General features: G+C 50.1%; 2 protein-coding genes across 2 annotated transcripts; both read right to left on the minus strand.

Moving 5' to 3' along the window:
* Window positions 1–855: 855 nt before the first annotated feature.
* LOC102448821 (olfactory receptor 52R1-like) lies at window positions 856–1872 on the minus strand. The gene has a single exon (XM_075939444.2). The coding sequence runs from the start codon at window positions 1870–1872 to the stop codon at window positions 856–858; it is 1017 nt and encodes a 338-aa protein (XP_075795559.2).
* Window positions 1873–15956: 14084 nt separating this feature from the next.
* LOC102448578 (olfactory receptor 52E4-like) lies at window positions 15957–16940 on the minus strand. Its single transcript, XM_006127831.5, has one exon. It carries the CDS (start codon window positions 16938–16940, stop codon window positions 15957–15959), a length of 984 nt encoding a protein of 327 aa, XP_006127893.5.
* Between the last annotated feature and the right edge of the window lie 7206 nt (window positions 16941–24146).

Consider the following 24146-nt stretch of genomic DNA (forward strand, 5'->3'; position numbering starts at 1 on the left):
TTGGCCAGGGGACACAAGGCAGAGAACTGGGAGGTCTGGGAGGGATTGTGATGGCTACCTGTGGTGACCAGGGACACGCTACACCAGTGATGGACACTGCCTGGGGCGCCAAGGGCCACACTGCTTGGACGGTGGCTTCTCCCGAAGGAAGGGAGCAGGCAGGGCTGAGCTTCCCTGTACCGGCCTGCAGGGGACATGGCTTTGATGCCTGGTCTTGACTGGTGGCTGCTCCAGGGGGAGAGCTGTGCTGCCTAGCAGTTCCTCCGGGGGAAGGGGTGGTTTGTGTCACTGGCCCTGTCTGGTGGTGACAGAGAGACCTTGGCCCCAGTTGGCCACTCTCCTGCTTCCCCACCCTCCTAGGGAAACAGTTTTTCCTAATATCCAACCTAGACATCTCCCACTGCAACTTGAGCCCATTGCTCCTTGTTCTGCATCTGTCACTACTGAGAACAGCCTCTCTCCATCCTCTTTGGAACCTCCCTTCAGGAAGCTGCTCTCAAATCCCCCCTCACTCTTCTCTTCTGCAGACTGAACAAGCCCAAAACCCTCAGTCTCTCCTCGTAGGTCATGTGCTCCAGCCCCCTCATCATGTCTGTTGCCAAATGGTAGCAAAACGGATGGTAGAGATGATCAAGACAGTGACAGTGGAGGCAGGAGATGAGACAATCACAGGCGCAGGGCCTAGTAAGTGGGGCATGGAGGGAAGGCATGGACCATGATGGAGCCTTGGTGGAGGGAAAGAGGCTGGGCCTGAGGGCTTTGGTTACCAGCAACAGGGAGTGTGGCAGCCTTAGGGGTCAATAGTGTCTCATGTGTACAGAAATGGATTTGATGTCTTCTTGGCCAGTTTTTATCTCAGGGAAGCGGGCCCGGTACCCTGTCAGCCCTCAGCTCTGTCTGAGAGCCACAGCACCAGGAGAAAACTTTTCCCCCACAAAGAGTGAAGACCCAGAGCAGTCTGTCCCAGATCTGCTTGGTCTTCACCCCGTAGATGATGGGGTTCAGCGTGGGGGGCAGCAGGAGGTACATGTTGGCACTCAGAATATGAAAATACAGGGGCATGTTCTCTCCAAAGCGAGACGCAAGTGAGTAGAAGAGACGTGGGATGTAAAAGGCCAGCATGGCCCCCAGGTGGGTGCCGCACGTCCCAAAGGTCTTGAGCCGGGCGTCCTTGCTGGGGAGTTTGAAGATGGCCCGGATGATCTGGAAATAGGACAGAACAATGAAAACCACGTCCACACCGGTCACAAAAAAGATAACAAAGAGTCCATAGTAGCTACTGACTCGGATGTCGGCGCAGGCCAGGCTCACCACGGCGAAGTGCTCACAGTGCGTGTTGGGGATGATGTTGGTTCTGCAATATGGCCACTGCCTTGCCAGGAAGGGATAGGGCAGGACGATTATACTGCCACGCAACAGCATGGCAAGACCAAGCTTGGACACTACATGGTCTGTCAGGATAGCAGAATGTCTCAGGGGATGGCAGATGGCCACATAGCGATCCAAAGCCATGGCCACGAAGAGCCCTGATTCAGTCATGAAGAAGCCTTTTATGAAGAACATCTGGGTGAGGCAGGCATTAAAATCAATCTCCCTGGAATTGAACCAGAAGATGCTCAGTGTTTTTGGCAGGATGGACGTCACCAGGACCAGGTCGGTGACGGCCAGCATGCAGAGGAAATAGTACATGGGCTCATGGAGTCTTGGCTCTGTCATCACGATGCATGGGATGGTGAAGTTCCCCAGGAGGGCTATGACGTACATGGCGCAGAAGGGGATGGAGATCCAGACATGGGCCCACTCCAGGCCAGGGATGCCCAGCAGGATGAAGGTGGAGGGGTTGGTGAAGTGGGTTGTGTTGGGATCTGACATGGCGTAGGGGAGAAGGTGCCCAACTCTGAAGCAGAACGGTGTCTCTGGCCTGTACCGTACTTTACCCTGACTTCCTGTATGTGCTGGTTCGGGTGCAGTTGTTGAAGCACAAATGCCTTGAAGACAGAGAGAGTGTTACTGAGACACAACACGTGCTACTGGTGGCTGTTTTCGTGAAGTAAGCGGGTTGATCGCTCTTCACACACTGAAACACACTCGCTGTCTGGACTCCCGCATTCCCCCTGTTGCTCAGCATCTGAGAGTGAGAAAAAAACACTACAGAAACCAATTTGTTTCCAAGGGAACAATGCAGAGAAAACAGGTGTCTACAGAGCTGAGGCATTTCAGTGAATCAGAGAAAACATTCAGCTACAAAAGGAACAATCAACCATGTCGTCCTTGAGAGGCACTGAACACGGGCTAACGACCATCAGAAGCAAGACACGGCTACATTTCTTCTACGACCATCAGAGCATACTGTCAATAGGCCTTTGTCAGTGAATGGGGGTTGTGATGCGGGGGTGGTCACAGAAGACCCTTTGAGGTGCTTCCTGGAGTGCTGACAACGCCACTAACACTCACTTTCTTGCTCTCTCGGGCTTCTCACTGTCCAATCCTGCTGGGACAGCTCCCTGGTCTCCTCCAGCCAATGCACAGACCAGAGCCAGGGCCGGCCTTACCATGAGGCGAACTGAGGCGGCCACCTCAATTGCCAGACTGTGGGAGGAAGCCACTAGGACCCAGAGTGTAGAAAATTGTGTCTGTTGCTGGTGCAGAGGCATTCTCTCCACTCTAGATGCACAGAGATGGGGGAGTGCTGGAGGAAGGAGAGCACAAGAGACCTTTCAAAGTTTGGGCCCAATCCAGGCGGTAATGGGGCATCATTTGAGCTCTCTGCCTCAGGTGCCAAAATATTGTGGGACGGCCCTGAGCAGAACTCACGGCCACCCCCACGCTCCTCCCGAGGAGCAGTCCAGACACTGAAACTTTTCAGGTCCAAGGAAAGTATCGTGTTGAGCCCAGCTTCCAAAGACACCTTTCCCCAACTGGGATCAGAACCCCTAAGGAATGATTTAGAATCCTCGGGCTGGAAGAGACCTCAGGAGTCATCAAGTCCAGCCCCCTGCCCAAGGCAGGACCAATCCCAACTCAATCATCCCAGCCAGGGCTTTGTCAAACCGAGACTTAAACACCTCTAGGGATGGCACCTTCCTAGGGAACCTATCCCAGTGCTTCCCCACCCTCCTAAGGAAATCGTTTTAGATTTAGGCCAGGTCCTTTAAGCAATGAAAGGGGAATGTGCAGACTGGTTGCTCCCGCTAACAATCATTACTAAGTACAGGGAGCAGGATTGAAGTGATTGTAAGTGAGAATGGGCAGAGTAAAGTAGATTACAAATTATAAATAACAAAAACCACGTAGATAATTCTAACATACACTTTAGCTGGTTACAAAGCCCCACAAAAATGGTTCTTGTTCCAGCTAAGCCTCCAAAACTAGGGAAGTCTCCTTTTCCCACGGCGCGAATTTGCATAGCTTCTTCCAATCCCTTTTTCGGAAGAGTTCTTTAAAAAGAAAAAAGCAGTCGAGACGGGGGTGTTCAAAAGAACCCTGAAAACCACATTTTTCAAGAAGGGTTCTTTTGAAAACCCCCATCTAGACTGATTTTTTTCTGGAAAAAAATCTTCCAAGAAAGGGATCAGAAGAACATATGCAAATTCTCACTAAATTTGCATATCTTCCTTTGAAAACCACGGGCGATGTTGACTTGCCCTCCGAGTGCAGAAGCTGGGGTCCCGCAAAGAGCTCAAACCTTTGCCTCTACGGGCTCTGGTTACAAAAACTTCCCCTACGAATCCTAATACACAGATTTTGGGGAATTGCTGCCTTCTCCAAGTGCTTTTTATGCCTAAAACTAGGGGTTGTCATTTAAGCTTGGAAAAAGACAAGAGAAAAACAAGCAGCAGTCTCCGGTAGCTGACCCCTCCGTCAGGCTATGGTTGCACTGCTGTTTTTTTCTGGAAGAACATGTTCAAATACCACTCTCATTTTTTATATCTTCTTCTGATTCTTTTTGCAGAACAGATTTTTCCAGTATTTGGCCCTGTATAGACGGGGCCTAATGTCAGACAACCCCCATCTTTCATAAGACTCTGTAAACCTTGATGTATAACGAATAAGGGGTCTTGCAAAAGAAGGTTTTTTTTCACATTTCACCCATCTATATGGGGCCAAATACCGGAAAAACCTCTTCCGCAAAAAGAATCGGAAGATGATATGCAAATGAGAGCATGATTTGAATATCTTCTTCCAGAAAAAGACAGCAGTGTAGCTATAGGTTCAGGGTATGTCTAGACTGCATCCCTCTATCGGCAGAGGGATGCAGATTAGGCAGGTTGACATGGCTAAGAAAGCGGGGATTTAAATATCCCACGCTTCATTTGCATAAAAATGGCCACCACGTTTTGCCAACTCGGCACTGTGTTGCCAAAAAGTGGCAGCCTGGAGGGGGATCTGTTGAGAAAGAAAGCCTTTTTCGACAGATTCTTTATGCCTCCTGCAAGGAGGTTTCCAGGATCTGTCGAAAAAGCCTTTCTTTCTCAACAGATCCCCCTCCAGACTGCCGCTTTTTGCTAAAAAAAGTGTCACGTCGGCAAAAAGCGGCCGCCATTTTTATGCAAATGAAGCATGGGATATTTAAATCCCTGCTTCATTTGCAATGTCGACCTACCTAAATCTGCATCCCTCTGCCAACAGAAGGATGCAGTCTAGATATAACCTCAGGCTTCGTCTAGACTGCAAGCCTCTTTCGAAAGATACTTCTGAAAAAGCTTCTTTTGAAAAAGAGCCTCTAGCCTACAACCAGTACTTTCGAAAAAGCAAGCTGCTTTTTCAAAAGAGAGCACTCAGGCAGTCTGGATGCTCTCTTTCGAAAAAGCACAGTTTGCATTACATAGCACCATTTTTCAAAAGAGCGCTTTCGAAAAAAGGCGTTATTCCTCATGAAATGAGGAGTACCGCCGTCGAAAGAAAAGCCACGTTCTTTTGATTTAATTTCAAAAGAACATGGCTGTAGTCCAGACGCAGGTGAAGTTTTTCGAAAAAAGGCTACTTTTTTCGAAAAAACCCTGCATTCTAGACACACTGTCAAAGGCTTGCAGATACACACACACACACACACACACACACACACACAGCCACACACACAGCCACAGACCTTCCAGGACACAAGAATCACATCATCACCTGAAAAGACGTTTATTACAAAACATAAGATAAACTTGATGCAGCAGACTTGAATTGGTGCTATTCCTCATGGAATGAGGTTTACCAATTTCAAAATAAGCCCTCCGCTTTTTCAAATTAATTTCGAAATAGCAATTAACTTGTGTGGATGCTAGGAAAGTTATTTTAAAAAAGATAACTTTGCTGTGTAGGCATACCCTCTGTGTGTCTCAACTCCTGGTTTCTTTCTCCCACACAAAGAAAGCAGGCAGGGAACCTAGATCCAATTCAAATGTCAACCCTCTATCTTGATTGGCTCTCCCGGTCCCCTGGCCCACACCTTTGCTAGGTACTTGAGTTAACCCCTTAGTCACCGGGTGCTGGTCAGCCTCCTCCTGTTCATGACACCTGGGGTCGTCAGTTATCTTCTTGGGCGTGCCACGCCAGCCAAAGACAAAGAGACAGCTCGTTTCCCATTGTTTTATAGATCCCACTTTGGGCAGGAGTTCTGTTTCTACATCTCCCCCTTCGGTGGCAAGTTACCTGGCCAGCCCCTATTAGTTAAGGAGGTCACGTGACTTCCCAGGACTGCTAAGACTTAAAGGACAAAAGATGACCTGACCTTGAGGGAAACCCCCTTGGTGGCTTGCCTTGGACATTTAAAACCACAAATCATTCTATCCCTACGCCGCAAAGCTAACTTTCCACACAAGGATGGAACACTCTCCAAAATCATATGAGCAGACCCAGCGGATTCGGACATGAGGACTGATGGGTTACATGAGGCAATTTGCTCCAAGCATCTTTGAGTGAGGCATCTTTGGGTCCATAAGCCCATTTCAAAAAGCACGAGGGGGGGTCCCCACAGTTTGGTTCAGCCGGGATCAGTTCTAGGCCTGACACCCTTCATTATTTTTATGAATGAACTGGAAGCAAATAGGAAATGGTTGTGGATGAAATTTGCAGACAGCCCAAAGATTTGTGGAAGGGTGACAGTGAGGAGGTCAGGGCAGGCACACAGACTGACTGGCAGCATTTGGGGTATGTCTAGACTGCGCTCCTTATGCCTCGTGAAACAAGGTGCACAGGATCTATCGGAAAAGGCTTTCTTTAGCGATAGATCACCCTCTAGAATGTCGCTTTTCTCTGACAAAGGCTTGTGCTGAAAAAAAGAGCAGCCATTTTTATGCTAATGAAGCGTGGGATATTTAAACCCACGCTTCATTAGTAATTTCGACCAGCCTAATTTGCATTCCTCTGCCAGCAGACGGGTCAACATACCCTTGGTGAGCTGGTCCCAGGCAAACAAACTGTCCAATACAATCACATGCAAAGTTATCCTAGTGGAACAGGGCCTCCAAGCCCGGCCCACAGACACGGGATCACAGGGGCCTTGAAAGGGAATTAGATTCAACGTGGACACCCAGTTCATCTCGGGCTCCCAGTGTGATCCCAGGGCCCTAAGGGCTGATGGGATCCTTCGGTGAACAAACAGGGGGGTGGTGAGTTGCAGCAGGGGGAGGATTTTACCTGTCCCTGGCACCGGTGAAACTGACAATGTGCAATATTGGAGGGCCACGTTTCCAGAAGGCTGTTGAGAACTCGGAGAGGGTGCAGAAAAGATCCACCAAAATGTTTGGAAGCTGGAGAACATGCAGGACAGTGAGAGACAGAAAGAATTTGATTTAGCTGAAATGGTAAGTACAGGCTCTGCAATCTTGAAGAGAAAGGCAACGCAAGGCCCAGTGACTGGAAGCAGAAGTTTGGATAAGAGGAAACAGAGGGGACTATAACAACCATCTTCGCATAGCTGGGAAAAGTCGTTTTTCCTTGTCCCAGAGGACAGGACAAGGGACAAGGGGTCTAACTCCATCAGAGCAGATTTTGATGAAATTGCAGGGAAACTTTCTCACCTGTAAGATCAGAAGCAGCATGGAAGAAATGCCTCAGGAGATAGTAAAAGCTCTTAATGGAAAGTCCAAAAATAAGAGGCTGGCCAGCCAGCTGTCTTCGGTGGTTCAGAAACAAGCAATCCTGCATCTTGCCTGAGGGCTAGAACAACTGATGTAAATTTCATGGCAGGTGATGGGCACACACCTGTCACTTGGCCCAGTGCAGGGGTAACTGGGTGAAATCAAAAGGCTGCCATTTTACAAGAGCTTAGACTGGATGATCTAATGGTTTCATCTGACCCTTCAAATCTACGACTATCAAGAAAGAAAGAAAAGCTGCCATTTATACTTGCTGTGTCTTACAACACAGGAACAAGGAGACAGTAAATTATATGGAAACCATGAACATGGAACACTAATAAAAGAAAATGGTCCACATAATACATATTTGGCCTGTGGAACTCCTTGCCACATGAATTACTGCAGCCAAGAGCTTAGCTCAATGGGATTCACACATGGATTGGCCATTACTCTTAATAGCACTGCTCGTTAAGCAAATCTGACACCTTCAATTAGCCGGGCCCATTTTCAGAGGCATCTCAGTTTGCCCGGCTTTACGCATTTGGACTGAAATTTACAAACTTGGGTGTCTGCATCTGGTGGGACTGGTTTTTGAAAATCTCAGATATCACCATTCAGGAGACTTCCCGACTGACGCGAGGACAGATGTCCTGTCTAGGATAAAAAACAACGGTGCGTTTGTTCCAGTGTGGAGCCTTAGCACCTCTGTGTTTTCCAGGAGCTTAAAGTCAGGTCAGACCCCTCCCCACCATTACCGGCCAGCACCCTGAGATGCCAGAGGGGAGGTGACTGTGTCTGTGCTTTCTCACACTGCTGGATGCTGCGGGGTTTCCTCAGATCTCCCTGTAGGGCTGCGTATAAAATCGCCCTTTTGAATAACGATATCGACTAATGTGACAGTATGTTTGTAACCTCAGGAATTGTGGCCCCTTTTTATGAATGGGATTTGAATTAATTCATTCATAACCTTTTAAGAATTCCCTTTGGAGAATCTGTTTTTTTTAAATGTTTTTAATCTATTGCAATGGAAACCCCATTTTCCCCAATTGCGCGGCCTTAAGTCTGTTTAAAGCTAGGTGTGTGTCTGTGCAAATGTGTGAATGTGTGTGTAGAGGGGGGTCAAGGGATCAGCCGCTGGAGCCAGCCTGGCTCGAGACCAGCTGCCAGCATCACCTTGATGGCGAGAGAACAATGCTAGTGAGGCCTGCGGCAGAACCCGCCCAAGAAAGAGAAGATCCCAGCTCCATCAAGAAAAGAAGATCCAAGTCCCATCAGCTGGTGCCGGAGGACTCATGGCCCTACAGTGTCCAGGGGCGGTGGGACAGCACAAGATCTATGAACTGACACATACAAAGAGCATGGGAAGAAAACTACCACTTTGGGTCTGGTCTTGTCGAAATGGGCATCGATCCGGACATTCCTCACTCAGCCCCTGCATCTCCCTCACCTGGCCAGGGCGTGACGGGGAGCAACACAGTTTTAACTAAGCCCTGACTCAACAGCATGTGTGTGTGTGTGTGTGTGTGTGTGTGTGTGTGCGCATACAGGGTCTGGTATCGTATACGCGTCTAGTACAATCATGAGGTATTGCCAATTGCCATAGCTCCTTCCCCACTCTGGCATGCAAAATACAGCCAGCATAAGTACCCCAAAACCTTATTTACCAGGCTTTGGTATAAAACTTTCCTCAAAATGTTAACAACCTAGATTTTGGAAATAAAATCGCCATTGCCACCACACAAATATTAATAAAGAAAATCAGGGGGAAGTCTAGTTGGGAAATCTCACCCTTAAAATACAAACCAGGACACAGCCAGTAACCAGGACCATGTTAATAAAAGAAAAGAGAAACTTTTATTATCACCACATTATTCCTGTTGCAAGTATAATGATTAGATGGAAAAGTCACAAAATAATATACTCATGTGCTATGTCTAGACCGCAGGCTTCTTTCGAAAGAGGCTCTTTCGAAAGCATCTTTCGAAAGAGCCTCTTTCGAAAGATCGCGTCTAGACTGCAGGCGGATCTTTCGAAAGAGCAATCCGCTTTTTCGAAAGAGAGCACCCAGCGAGTCTGGATGCTCTCTTTCGAGGAAGCCCTATTTACATTGAAGAACGCCTTCTTTCGAAAGAGGAACTTTCGAAAGAAGGCGTTCTTCCTCGTGAAACGAGGTTTACTGCCATCGAAAGAAAAGCCACGTTCTTTCGAAATTATTTCGAAAGAACGCGGCTTGAGTCTGGACGCAGGGGAAGTTTTTTCGGGAAAAGGCTACTTTTCCCGAAAAAACCCCTGAGTCTGGACACAGCCCATGGTGTCTAGACTGGCCAGTTTTTCTGGAAAATCAGCCACTTTTCCGGAAAAACTTGCCAGCTGTCTACACTGGCCGCTTGAATTTCCGCAAAAGCACTGACTTCCTACTGTAAGAAATCAGTGATTCCTGCGGAAATACTATGTTGCTCCTGTTCGGGCAAAAGTCCCTTTTACGCAAAAGGGCCAGTGTAGGCAGCTCAGATTTGTTTTCCACAAAAAAGCCCCGATCGCGAAAATGGCGATCAGGGTTTTTTTGCGGAAAAGCACATCTAGAATGGCACGGACGCTTTTCCGCAAAAAGTGCCAATCCAGACGCTCTGTTCCGCAAATGCTTTTAATGGAAAACTTTTCCGTTAAAAGCATTTCCGGAAAATCATGCCAATCTAGACGCAGCCATGGAGAAACTCCATGGGCCTAGAACTTAGTTACAAAGGAAAGCCAAAACATTGTTTAAAATGCACAGACAGCAGATCCCAAACTATAAAACAATAACACCGAATGGATTTATCTAAACTTTACCCTACTTATAGAAAGTGAAGGATTGGTTCTTGGAGAGAGAGAGACATGTCTGTCTCCCTTCATAGCTGGAGAGCAACTCCCAGAACCAAGGAGGGAAAAAACAAAATTCTTTTGTCCCTGTTTGAAAGTCCTGCCTACATCCCTATTGGCTGAATCTACCTGACTAGGTACGGTTAACCCCTTAGTCCCCAGCCTGCTAGCTAAACCTTATGATCATGACACCAATACACATGGCATCTTGTCTTGCCCCCCTGAAGAAAATCCTGCGCAGTTCTTTAAAGTACAACATTAGAGACAGCGATTTTCAAAAGGGGGTTGCAAGGTTACAAGGAGGACGGAGAAAAATTGTTCTCCTTGGCCTCTGACAGGACAAGAAGCAATGGGCTTAAATGGCAGCAAGGGAGGTTTAGGTTGGACATTGGGAAAAACTTCCCACCTGTCAGGGTGGTTAAACACTGGAATAAGTTGTCTAGGGAGGTTGTGGAATCTCCATCACTGGAGATATGTAAGATCAGGTTGCACACACACCTGTCTAGACCCTGCTTGGTCCTGCCGTGAGGGCAGGGGGCTGAATTGAGGACTTCTCGAAGGTCCCTTCCAGTTCTAGTGCTCTATGATTTTATGAGCACTCCCGGGACAGGTTTCCCTCAGAGGAGCCTGAGCAAACAGCGGCCACTGAAATGCAGGCGCATAGCACGGTGCACACGCAGCATCAATGGAGAAGCTGCACAGAGTGCAAAGGGTCATAGACTTGTTCACAACCTTAGCACGGCCACAAAGCTCTGCGGTTGTCGGGCAGGTCGGTTCTCAGCCAGAGCTGGTACCTGTGGGTGCTGAGAGGGACGTGTCTTCCCTGGGAACCCCCCTCAGGCAGCCGCGGCCCGCACCTCTCTCAGCACAGCGTCCGCAGCAGGGTCCCTCACCAAGAGCCAGCACAGGGCTGGGCATGGTTATAACCCAGCTCTGGGCAGTCCCAGTGGGTTCCCTCAGGCCCCAGCAGAGAAGCGGCATCTGCACGTAAACAGGCCAGAGGCCAGCCTGTCTGTGCTCTGGGGCTCTTTAGCAGTGAGTAGTAAACAGCAATTAAGGCCCTTCCCAAAGGGCGAGAACTCCTGGGCTCTGGGCTGAGTCAGGGAGCAATTGGCTGCTCTGGGTGTTTCTGTGCATCTAAAAAGTGCAGTTGATTAGGAAGAAAATGAGGGACAATGCCCAGGTCTCCACAGCGTCTGTGGCCTGTCACTGCCCGGGGGGATGGGCAGACAGTGACAGACAGATCTGGAGAGAGCTGACCATGGGGGGACAGGAATTCCTTCTGCAGGCGCGCAGGCTGTGGCTAAGGGAACACAGATCAGTCATTCTCCTCAGGAACGACCATCGCTCTGGGCAGCACCTTCCATTGAGGGATCGTAAACGCACCTAGCACAGGACAGTCACTCTGCATGTATCCCCATGGTACACATGGGTAAACTGAGGCACGGCGAGAGGTGATTCAGACAAAGTCAGACAGAAAAGGAGTGTCAGAATTGCAGAGTGACCCAAGGAGCACGGACTTCTCTGCAGAAATCTCTGTCGCTCTGTCACACCAAGAGGGCTGGGCTGCTCGTTGGGCGGGAGGCAGGGAAAAAACCAGGAGAGGGAGGCTGAGCCTTCTCACTCTTCTCCAGGTGTATCGGAAGGTCTCAGGAGTAGCTTCTGTGGGGAGTGAACTCAGAGACTCCACTTCCCCTGCAACCCAGGGACCTGCCCACCCGGCACGGTCTTGAGGGAAGAGACTTAACAATAAAATATCCCTCCCCCAACTGCTCCTGTGGATGGAGACAGAGATCTCGCTGTGCCCTGAAAGCTGCGCTGGAATAAGTGGGAGACCCGTGGGCAGAGGCCGGATGGGAGTTGGCGTTGGGTTTGTTCTCTCCCTCTCGGTTCATTCCCTCCCAGTGTCTCCCAGGGGAACTAGAATGGGATGTGCCAGGCTGAGTGGAATGGGATGTGCCGGGATGAGTCAGACTTCCCAGGTCTGCCTCAGCTGGAGGGCGCTTGGATCCCCAGCATTGGATTCTCGGCCTCCCCTCTGGCTCTTTGGGGGTATTTCATCTCTGCGGAGCAGCTGGAGATTTAGACAGAGGAATGAGACTGAATTCTCCTCTCCTAGCTTTTGGGAAGTTGCCAGATGATAGTGTCACCTTGTCATGAATGTGTGCGGTGAGCATCAGTTTTGTGTGACTTGACAGGAGTGAATTAGCTGGAGGATTCGGGGAGCAGGGTGTTCAGCAGCAGATGGTGGGTGTGGGAATTCCCTGGCTGGCTCCGTTCTGTGGGGATCTGCTAACATTGAGTTTGGGAATATGCCAGTGAATGTGCCACTCACAAGGTACATCACAGAATCCTAGAACTGGAAGGGACCTCCCAGGGAGAATTCACCAAGTCCTCATGGCAGGACCAAGCACCGTCCCTGATAGATGTCTATCCAGACCTGCAGGTGGCTGTCTTGTCACAGGCCGGCTCCACAAGCCAAATACACAGGGAAGGATTGGAATCCCTGTTCATCCACAAATTCAATTCACATGCTAATGGACTCAATCGTGATATGGGCTGGCTAGGACATGACCTACTTCATAACCGCTGAAGGTGCTAACAGCTCTCGGAGTGATATCCTTCCTGCCTTAGCATCTGTCTATCGACTTTGATTTTTATCTGCTTAGGTTTAAGTACCCATTTTCCAGATACTTATTGATGCTCTGTCTCACACCCCCCGTCCTTCTTCTTTTTCTCCCTCTTCCCCTTCCCCTCTCCAATTTATTTTGAGTTTTCATATCCCCAACTCATAACTCCGGTCATCTGAAGAAGTGGGCAGTACCCACGAAAGCTCATGATATTATCTACTTGTTTTGCTATAAAGTGCTACCAGACCATTTGTTGTTTTTTCTGAAACAGACTAACTTGGCTACCCCCTGAAGCTCTCAAACTTCTCCTCCCCACTTCTCCTATACCTCTCCTCCCATCCTCTCACTCTCCCCCATCTTCCAACTAGGGAGGCTTTTAAAGGCCTTCACCCTGCCAGGAGTGGAGTCAGCTGGCCCCAATCTGCCTGAGCCAGCTCTCTCACAGCGGCCTCTAATTGCCCTGCTCTCCTCTGCTCCTATGTGGCAGGACCTTCCCCTTGTTTGGGCTACTTTCTCCCACTCTGCAGGTGCTCTCTGGCCTGCCCCTGCCCCAGAGTACTCTCTATGCCGATATCTAAATCGTTCAAACAGAACCGGTTCCAAAACAGATCCCTTTGGAAAACCCCACTTGTTATGCCCTTTCAGACCCTGCATGCGTATGTTGTTTGATTGCATCCATCCTCTGTCTTTTGACCTAGTTTCCACTTTTTATATGGCTCCTTTTTAACAAAAGAAAACACGGGAGACACACGAGGGCTGCCGCAGAGCAATATGACCCCTTTCGAAGGCGACATGCTAGGAGATTGAGAGAATGAACATCTGAGGCCTTTTATTTCATTTGAAGTCATTTTATGACATTGTGTTACAGCACTGCGAGCATGGGGACCATTTCTGTCATGTGTGGTGTCATGTCATGTCTCTGTGGCCTGTAACCGCCTAGGGACTTTTGCAGAGGTTAACTTAGGCTATGTCTACATTGCAGGCTTTTTGCACAAGAACACCTGTTCTTGCACAAAAACTTGCAGAGTGTTTACACTGCAGATGCATTCTTGCACAAGTAAATTTACAGTACAGCGTTGGAAAACTGGGCTTCTTCCGGAAGAGTTATTCCTCTTCCCACGAGGAATAAGCCCTCTTGTGCAAGAGCTCTTCCACGAGAAGGTAGTGTAGACAGGCAACATGAATTTCTTGCACAAGAAATCCCTATGGTTAAAATGGCCATCAGAGCTTTCGTGCCCAAGAGAGTGTCCACACTGCCATGGATGCTCTTGCACAAAAGCACATCTTTTGCGCAAAAGCTCATGGTAGTGTGGACACGCTCTTGTGGAAGACCTTTTGCACAAGAACTCTTCTGCAACACAGTTCTTGCACAAGAAGCCTGCAGTGTAGATGTAGCCATACAGTTTCTTAATTCCAGCTGCTCTTTCTCATGTCTAGCACTTGGCTCCTCCAAATGCTGTGCTATCTTATCCTTGAAATTAAATCTCCTTAACATAGAATGGAAATTTGTCAAACAGCAGATATGTTAATGAAACCTTCACACAATCAATAAATAATAATTAAAATCATTGGCTACATTTCCACCTCTCGATAGGGTGAATGGTCTCTCATTACGTAAAGATCATGAGCTGTGGAGATCTTCAGCCACCCATAGGTCCTCTCAGTGTGTCCATGTGACTCAGGCCTCCAGGGATGGCTACCACAGAAGGGATCACAGAACTCCTCGAGGGCTCCCAGGGGTGTGACACGCACTATCGCTCTGAGCAGGTGGGAAATGGTCTAGGGGGTTCTTTTAAAGTAAAAACGCCCCAAGTGAGTCTGAGGAAAGGGGATCGGGTTAGGGTTTGTAAAGGAAGCGTGTGTTTGAAAGGGGATCTCAGCAGACATTTCCTGATGGAATATTTCTCATACCCGCCGTGCCACAAGGGCCTTTTGCAGCCCCTCAGCTGACTGGGTCCCCACTCTGGGGCTCTCACCTCCGCTAGCGGAACATCTGTCTGCAGCAAAACCCGTTGGGGGACAGAAGAAAGCTCCATCGAGGCCCCTCCTCACGCTCACGGAAGTGGCCCTGAATTCTCTCTCAGTCCCCAAGGAGAGACCTCAAGGAGGAGACTCCGTGTGGCAAAGCCACAGGGGCAACCCCTCTTATTGGCCCGTTGCCATGGACTCCGTGTGAGGTCACCACCTCCCACCCTCCTCCGACCAGTTCGCTGAGATGCTGCTTCAGGCCCTGGTGCCCTACTTGGTTCTGCCCAGGCTGCAGCACGTTCAGGTCAGAGGGGCCCAATCGATCCTCTCAGCTGCCTGCCACCCCCTGCATGAGACAGGCCGGTTGTACGATGCAGTGAAGGGCTTTGTGAGTTGGAGACTCAAGTCAGGGGTTGAGTGACGGAGACTCAGCACAGGGTGGAGTGTGGGAAACCTATAGTAGGGGGCTGTAGGTGAGGGACTCAGGGCAGAGGGGAGCAGGTTTCAGGGCAGAGGGAGGGAGGCTTTGGCCAGGGGACACAAGGCAGAGAACTGGGAGGTCTGGGAGGGATTGTGAGGGCTACCTGTGGTGACCAGGGCCACGCTACACCAGTGATGGAAACTCCCTGGGGCGCCAAGGGCCACACTGCTTGGACGGTGGCTTCTCCCGAAGGAAGGGAGCAGGCAGGGCTGAGCTTCCCTGTACCGGCCTGCAGGGGACATGGCTTTGATGCCTGGCCTTGACTGGTGGCTGCTCCAGGCGGAGGGCTGTTCTGGCTAGCAGTTCCTCCGGGAGAAGGGGTGGTTTGCATCACTGGCCCTATCTGGAGGTGACAGGGAGACCTTGGCCCCAGTTAGCCACTCTCCTGCTTCCCCACCCTCCTAGGGAAACAGTTTTTCCTAATCTCCAACTTAGACATCCCCCACTGCAACTTGAGCCCATTGCTCCTTGTTCTGCCATCTGTCACTACTGAGAACAGCCTCTCTCCATCCTCCTTGGAACCCCCCTTCAGGGAGTTGAAAGCTGCTCTCAAATCCCCCCTCACACTTCTCTTCTGCAGACTGAACAAGCCCAAAACCCTCAGTCTCTCCTCATAGGTCATGTGCTCCAGCCCCCTTATCATGTCTGTTGCCAAACGGTAGCAAAATGAATGGTAGAGATGATCAGGACAGTGACGGTGTAGGCAGGAAAGGAGACAGTGACGGGGCAGGCCTACTGAGTGGTGCATGGAGGGAAGACATGGTGGAGCTTTGGTTGAAGAGAAGAAACTGGGCCTAAGGGCTTTGGTTACCAGCAACAGGGAGTGCGGAAGCCATAGGAGGTGATGAGTTTCTCTTGCTTCCACCGAACAGTGTGTCCAGGAATGGATTTGATGTCTCCTTGGCCAATCTGAGACTCAGGGAAGCAGGCCCGGCACCCTGTCAGCCCTCAGCTCTGCCTGAGAGCCACAGCACCAGGAGAAAAATTTCCCCTACAAAGACTGAAGAGCCGGAGCAGCCTGTCCCAGATCTGCTTGGTCTTCACCCCGTAGATGATGGGGTTCAGCGTGGGGGGCAGCAGGAGGTACATGTCAGCACTCAGAATATGAAAATACAGGGGCATGTTCTCTCCAAAGCGGGACGCAAGTGAGGAGAACAGACGTGGGATGTAAAAGGCCAACATAGCACATAGGTGGGTGCCACAGGTCCCAAAAGTTTTGAGCCGGGCATCCTTGCTGGGGAGTTTGAAGATAGCCCGGAGGATCTGGGTGTAGGACAGAGCAATAAAAACCACGTCCAGACCGGTCACAAAGAATAGCACAAAGAGGCCGTAGTAGCTACTGGCGCGGGTGTCGGCGCAGGCCAAGCTCACCACAGCGATATGCTTGCAGTGTGTGTGGGGAATGATGTTGGTTCTGCAATAAGGCCACTGCCTGGCCAGCAGGAGATAGGGCAGGACGATTATGCCGCCACGCAGCAGCATGGCCAGACCGAGCTTAGCCACCACGGGGTTCGTGAGGATGGTGGAATGTCTCAGGGGATGGCAGATGGCCACATAGCGATCCAACGCCATGGCCACGAAGATCCCAGACTCAACCATGAAGAAACTATGAATCACATATAGCTGGGTGAGGCAGGCGCTGAAATCGATCTCCCTGGAATTGAACCAGAAGATGCTCAGCAATTTGGGCAGGATGGATGTCACCAGGACCAGGTCGATGACGGCCAGCATGCAGAGGAAATAGTACATGGGCTCATGGAGGCTCGGTTCCGTCTTCACAATGAACAGGATGGTGACATTCCCCATGAGGGCTATGATGTACATGATGAAGAAGGGGATGGAGATCCAGACATAGGCTGCCTCCAGGCCAGGGATGCCCAGCAGGATGAAGGTGGAGGGGTTGGTGAAGTCGGTTGCATTGTAATCTGACATGGAGTACAGGAGAAGCTGGCAGCAACTTGTGCCTGAGTTCTAGCGTGACGGTCGTAGTACCAATGCCTGGGAGGAGAGACAGCAGTAATATGAGATTTTATAGCTGCTACTAGAGGCTGTTCTTGTCCGTTAGGTGGGCTGATTGTTTGTCACACACCAAAATACAATATGAGATATAGGGACTCTCCCATTCAACCAGCTGATCTAAATCTGAGAGTGGAAAAAACAATCTTAGCCTTTGAAAAGGCATGTTCCAGGAAGGAAAATGCCAGTGAGAACACCTCTTTTCCCCCAGGCAAAGCCAAGGGGGACGTTGGTGGCCGCTCCACAGAACACCTGATCATTCTCAGCAGTGGGCGGGAAAAGAAAGGGTTTGGATGCCCAAGAAATGGGATGTAAAGCAACATGCTCTGGGTATGTGTATTGGCTGCACAAGTGTTACTATAAAGGGCAGAGTAGAGAGCAAGGGGGTTTCCAAGACTGGTGGTGAGGATGTGGGAGGCCCCCATATGCTGATCATCAGAAATGTTGGGGACCGTTTAGTTTGGGGACTATATAAAGGGCTGAATCATACCCCCGGGAAAATAAAAAATGGAACCAATCACATTGGAATGGGCCGATAGAGAACCCCTCCTCACTTATCGTATCTATCGGAAGTGCTTCCAAAGGGCTGGTTCCCCAAAGCTGAAACTAACGATCAGGAACAAAAAGAACGTGGAGGAAAAATGTAGGAAGAAATATGGGAAAAGAACCGTGGACGTTCTGTCAGAATTAGTTTATGAGATGATTAAAAAAGATTCCCTAGTCAACGAAGGGGAACAAACTTGGGTCAAAACCCATCCATTTGCAAAGGGAAAGCAGCAATTCATGGGGAAATGGGAATATATGTATCAACCTGGGTAGGGTGGGAGGGAATAGAGCCTAACCGATGGGAAGTTCTGAAAATTGATAGGGAATGGTAAAGACATTAGGGAAACCTCCATGCTTGACAGGGGTAAGGATAAGAATAAGATTTTCTTTAAATGGGCATTATAAGGACAAAAGAAATCCTGGGAAAGTTTAAGGCCAATTACTAGATGGATTAAGGTATTTTCTTAATGTTGTGTAGAATTACAAACATCAAAGATACCAATTGATCCTTAACCCCTTATCTCATTAAGATCCAGATCTACAAATGAGTCAAAAGTAAGGTGTTTATGGTTTTTTTAATATATATATATATATAGAGAGAGAGAGAGAGAGAGAGAGATTTTTTTTTAAGAAAGGTGTGACAAGGTTAGGAAACAATGGAAAAGTTGGTATGAGTTTGGGGGAAAAAATGTCTAGGAATATTATTAATGCCAATCTGGTTTGGTGGCTCAAGGAAAGAATGCAGATCAAATAGACTTCATTTTATCGGAGGCATTTCATTCTGTAGGAGAAAGCATTCAGCGAAATTTACTCTACAACCACACACTTTAAATGGACTGAAAACTGTCTGCTTGTCAGCTGTCAGAAAGCCATTGTCAGTGGGCCCTCATCAGGGAATGGAGCTGTTTCCAGTTTACATTAAGTTAATGGAGATTGCCTATCTTCTAAAACTGGAAGGGATTTTGAAAGGTCATTGAGTCCCGTCCACTGCCTTCACAGCATGACTAAGTACCATCCCTGACAAACTTTTGCCCCTTTTCCCTAAATGGCCTTCACAACAATTGAACTCACAGCTCTGGGTTTAGCAAGCCAATGCTCTAACCACTGAGCTATCCCTCCCCCGCAGGTTGGCTCTGCAGTGATCAGATCTAGGCCTGATCCATGATCTGGACGCAAATGGAAAATTGGTGCAGATAAAATTTGCGGAGGGTGACAATGAGGAGGCCAGGGCAGGCCCACAAACTGATTGGCAGCATTTGGTGAGCTGGGCCAGGCAAGCCAACTGTTTAATACAATCACATGCTAAGTTACCCTAGTAGGGACCAAAGGGCTGATGGGACCTTTAGGTGAATAACCAGGGCAATGGTGAGTTGCGGTGACAAGAGACAAGGGGTTCCAAGTCCATCAGAGCAGATTCCGATGAACCGCAGGGAAACGTTCCCAGTTGTAAGAACAGAAGGTGCATGGAAGCAAGGGCCTGGGTGTTCGTGCAAACCCTTAATGGAAAGTATGAAAAGAGGCTGACGAGCCATCCATCTTCCATGGCTTGGACACAAACCATCCTGCATCTCGTTGGGGGTTCGAGTAACTGACCCTACCTGTCCCTTTTCATGCTGAGGTTCTAGGGTTCTATGATGTGAAATTCTAGGGAAGGCAGGTCATAGGCACATCCCTGTCATTTGACCCAGGGCAGGGGTAACGGGAGGATCTAATGGTCCCGTCTGATCGTGAAACCTACAAATCTATCCATAAACAGAGAAGAGCTGCCATGACACTGGCTGCGTCGTACGGCACAGGGACAAGGGCACATTGAATTGTATGGAAACTCTGAACACGGCTAACATGACACATATTCTGCCGGTGGAACTCCTTGCCACCAACATTACTGCAGCAAAGAGCATTGCTGAATGGGAACCACACATGAATTGGCCATTGCACTCAACAGCACTGCTAGTTCAGCAAATCTGACACCTCCAATTAGCAGGACCCATTTTCAGACACTTCCCAATTTACCCAGCTTTACGCATTTGAACTGAAATTTCCCCCCTGGGTGTGTGCGTCGGGTGGGATTGGGTTTGAAAGTCTGAGACGTCATGGTTCAGGGAACTTCTTGACTGACGCCAGGGGAGACGATGTCTTGCCTACTACCAGGTCCTAGAGAATTGTACAATTGTTTCAGAGTGGAGCTCTGGCACTTCCAGGTTTTCCTGCAGATAAGACCCAGGTCAAACCCCCTCCCTGCCATTAACACCAGAGCCCTGTGAGGGGGAGGTGACAGTGTCTGGGCCATCACACACAGCCGGCTGCTTAGGGCTTTCTTCACTTCTCACTCCCAGGGCAGGTTTCCCTCAGAGGGGCCTGATCAAACAGCGGCCACTGAAATGCAGGCGCATAAAACCGGCACACACACCATCAGTGGAAAGGACCCGGGCTGCTCAGAGGGGAACGAGTCACAAACGTATTCTCTACCTCAGCACGGCCACGGTTTTCTGCGTTTGTCGGGCAGGTCAGTTCTCAGCCAGAGCTGGTACCTGTGAGTGCTGAGAGGGACGTGTCTTCCCTGGAACCTCCTCAGGCAGCCGCGTCCCGCACCTCTCTCAGCCCAGCGTCTGCAGCAGCGTCCCGCGCCGAGAGCCAGCACAGGGCTAGGCATGGTTATAACCCAGCTCTGGGCTGTCCCAGTGGGGTTGGCTCAGCCCCTAGTGGAGAAGCAGCATCTGCACGTAAACAGGCCAGAGACCAGCCTGTCTGTGCTCTGGTGATTTTATCCAGATTTAGGAGTAAACAGCAATTAAGGGCCTTTCCCAAAGGGCGAGGAGAACTCCTGGGCTCTGGGCTGAGTCAGGGAGGAATTGGCTGCTTTGGACATGTGTTTGTATTTAAAAACTACAGTAGATTAGGAAGAAAACGAGGGACAATGCCCAGGTCTCCACAGCATCTGAGACCTGTCACTGCCAGGGGGGGATGGGCAAACAGTGACAGACAGATCTGGAGAGAGCTGACCGTGGGGGGACAGGAATTCCTTCTGCAGGGGCACAGGCTGTGGCTAAGGGAGCCCAGATCAGTAATTCTCCTCAGGAATGACCATCGCTCTGGGCAGCACCTTCTAGTGAGGGACTTTGCAAGCACTTAGCAAAGGAAAGCCACTCTGCACATATCACCATTGCACACATGGGTAAACTGAGGCATAAAATAAAAGTGCCCCAAGCGAGTTTGAAGACAGGGGATCGGGTTAGGGTGTGTAAAAGGAAGTGTATTTTTGAAAGGCGAGCAGGTTTCAGGGCAGGGGGAGGAGGGCTTTGGCCAGGGGGCTCAGGGCAGAGAACTGGGGGGGTCTGGGAGACCATGTGAGGCCCCCTGTGGTGACAAGGCCACGCTGCACCAGTGATGGACACTCCCTGGGGCACCAAGGGCCACATTGCTTGGATGGTGGCTTCTGAGGGGAGGGGGCGGCAGGGCTTTGCTTTCATTTGCCGGCCACTGGCTCCTCCCTGGAGAGGGGCATGGCCTTTATGCCCGGCCTTGACCGGTGGCTGGTCTAGGGAGAGGGCTGTGCTGAGTACTAGTTCCTCCGGGGGGAGGGGTGGTTTGCATCACTAGTCCTGTCCGGTGGTGACGGGGAGACCTGGCCACAGTTGGCCTTTTTCTTGCCGGTGTGGCCGCTCCACTGTGGTCACTGTTCCGCATCACTGTCCCCCACACGCACTGTCGCCTTGTGGTCCCTGCAGGGCACGACTGCCCCTTCCTCTCGTGGTCTGGGAAACAATCGCATTCCAGGCACATCCTAATCTCCTGGCACAGCCGAACCCTGACCTGGCTTACCGATGGGAGAAGAGGAAGCTGCATACAGGCAGTCCCCGAGTTACGCGGATCCGACCTACGTCAGATCTGCAGTTACTAACGGGGTTTGCTGCCCATCTCCCTGGTCTGCTGGAGATGGGGAGCAAAGCCTCTGAGGATGCCGGCAGCGGGACAGCCGCGGCGCGTCTGGGCTGTCCGCTGCCCGCATGCTCCGCGGCTTTGCTCCGCTTTGCTCCCCGTCTTCCTGGTCTGTTGGTCTCCAACAGACCAGGGAGCTGGGGAGCAAAGCCGTGGAGCACACGGGCAGCAGGACAGCCGCGGCGCGTCTGGGCTGTCCCGCTGCCCCCGTGCTCCCCGGCTTTGCTCCAGACGCCTGTGGTACAGCAGCTGGGGCGCTGCCAGTTGGTCCCTTAGCACCGCTCTGGGTGCTACTGGACCAACCCGGCAGCACCCCAGCTGCTGTACCACAGGCGTCCCCAAGTCAGCCGCTGCTGAAACTGACCAGCGCTGACTGGGGGGGGGATGTCCAGTTTCCATAAAGTACCCCATGGTAAGTCAATCATTCTGCAATTTTTAAACAACCAGTCTGTGCCGAGAATCATTTCATCTGCCATGTCTGGAGTCTGGTTCAGATCTCCGTGGGTTCTAAACCCTTGCACGGAGAAAGGCACTCTTGCCCACTCCCATCCAATGCTGGGCTTACCTTGGAAGGACTGCAGCTTGACTTGTTTGATTTTAGTGCCGGCAGGCGGTTGAGATCTAATCAGTGAAACTGCAGCTCCAGTGTCAATTAAAGCCAACGTAGGAGCACATGTGCCCTGCTGGATATAAATACCTGGTCGACCTTCGGGGTCCCACGCGATTTTACTGATGAACCTCCAGGCTGTGTCTACACTGGGCCACTTATTCCGGAAAATCAGCCCTATTCCGGAAAAACTATTCTGCTCCCGCTTGGGCATAAGTCCTTATTCTGGAACACTGTTCCGGAAAAGGGCCAGTGTAGACAGCCCAGTAGTCTTTTCCGGAAAAAAGCCCCGATCACGAAAATGGCGATCGGGGCTCTTTTCTGGAAAAGCGCATCTACATTGGCCACAGACGCTTTTCCGGAAAAAGGGCTTTTCCGGAAAAGCAGCCTGCCAATGTAGACGCACTTTTTCCGGAAAAACTGAAAACGGAATAGTATTTCGTTTTAAGCAGTTCCGGAAATTCATGCCAGTGTAGACACAGCCCCAGTGTGGTGCTCCTACAGATGGAGGAGGTTCAATATCCAGAGGGTATCCCTATACTGTATCTCCTGGGAACGGGAGCGGGTCCGTGACTGCAGGAGGAAGGGGGGGAGCGGTCAGCGTTAGTACGCTCGCTACTCTCCCTACTCTCCCCTATCTCCCCTCCTTAGAAAACATCTGAAGCTTAAAAGCTTCTGCCAATAAGTCCCGTGTGGGTGCCCCATTCCGCCTTCCTCTATCTGCCCCGTGCTGCATTAACACCTTCCAGGCCAGGCAGCGAGCATCTCTTTCAGTTAACTCTTCCTTGCCCAGAGCTGGGGTGTCTGTTTTAAAGTTCTGGGGGTCCGGGTACAAATTATCCCTCTGTCTTCCTCCACGATATCCTCTACCCCGAGACCTACCTCGAGTGTGTGCTCCCCGTGCCTCAGTGATGCCTTTATTGCCACTTTCATTAGACTAAGTAACTAATGGCTCTAAGGCTGCAACATATGCCACTCTTTCTTTTTTATGACAGGCACAGGACCGGAATATGTAACTATCTGCCGGACTCAGTTCTCATAATGTGGCAGGCTGGCCGGGTTGCCACACTCCCAGTCTCATTGCATAAAATGGTTGTAAGGAGGCAGCCCATTCTCTTAAGGAGTCTACACTGAATGGCACCAGGTCCAGTTTGATGGCACTATCACGGGTAACTAAACCAGCCATCATCTGCATGAGACCCCATCGGGTTAAAAATATTTCAGGGTGCTCATCAGTTTCCTGTGAGATTGCAACGACTTGGGCCAGGAAATTATGCCTGCCCATCAGTTCTGCCAATTTTGTCAGCACATCCATTAGCTGGTAATCCTCCTCAATCCTAAACCTGTCTATACGTCCCCGCATATCTGGGGCTGCACAAATACTCATTAGGCGGTGTAGTTCGTGTGAGTTTAAATCCTCCCTTTCTCCTAGTAAAAGGGCCTGTACACTCCATTTAGAAAAAGTTTCCCATTTTAAAATCCCCAGCCACTTTGCCATGGCCTGGAGATCCGAGGCAGAGACAGGCACTGTTGTTACTGTTTCACTCCCACCATCCTCTCTCGTGGAGGTGACTGTTCTCTTTGTGACTGTTGCAATGGCGTTTTGGCTCTGGGGGGAGGTATCTACCCGAATATCCCCTTCCCAATCTCCAGAGGGGTCCCAAAAATCTGCCCTTTCTGGGGTCTCAAATGTCCCTTCTCCTGAGGTTACTGCTGCAATTTGTCTATTTGCAAAGCCCAATTTTTGTTCCAGTTGTTTAATGAGCGATTTACAGTGGTTATGGTCAGCAGGGGCTTTTCCCTGTTCTAAAATTAACTTTTTGACCATTCCCTGTAATACCTGATTTTCTTTTTCAGTTTTCTCCTTCTCTTTTGCATGCTCCTCTAAGATTTGAGAGTGTTGCTTTAACTCTCTGTACCAATCCTTAAGTGCATCTAATTGGGTTTGGGCACTGATGGTCATACATTTCCATTCCTCTGCTTCTGCAGCAGAGGCTTGTAAATCTTGGTGCAGGTTCTCATTTTTATTT

Source organism: Pelodiscus sinensis, chromosome 1 (genome assembly GCF_052426305.1).
Source record: "Pelodiscus sinensis isolate ZL-2025 chromosome 1, ASM5242630v1, whole genome shotgun sequence".
Lineage (NCBI taxonomy): Eukaryota > Metazoa > Chordata > Testudines > Trionychidae > Pelodiscus > Pelodiscus sinensis.

Coding starts and splice junctions, on each gene's coding strand:
- LOC102448821 (XM_075939444.2), bottom strand. CDS start 1,872: ATGTCAGATCCCAACACAACCCACTTCACCAACCCCTCCACCTTCATC.
- LOC102448578 (XM_006127831.5), bottom strand. CDS start 16,940: ATGTCAGATTACAATGCAACCGACTTCACCAACCCCTCCACCTTCATC.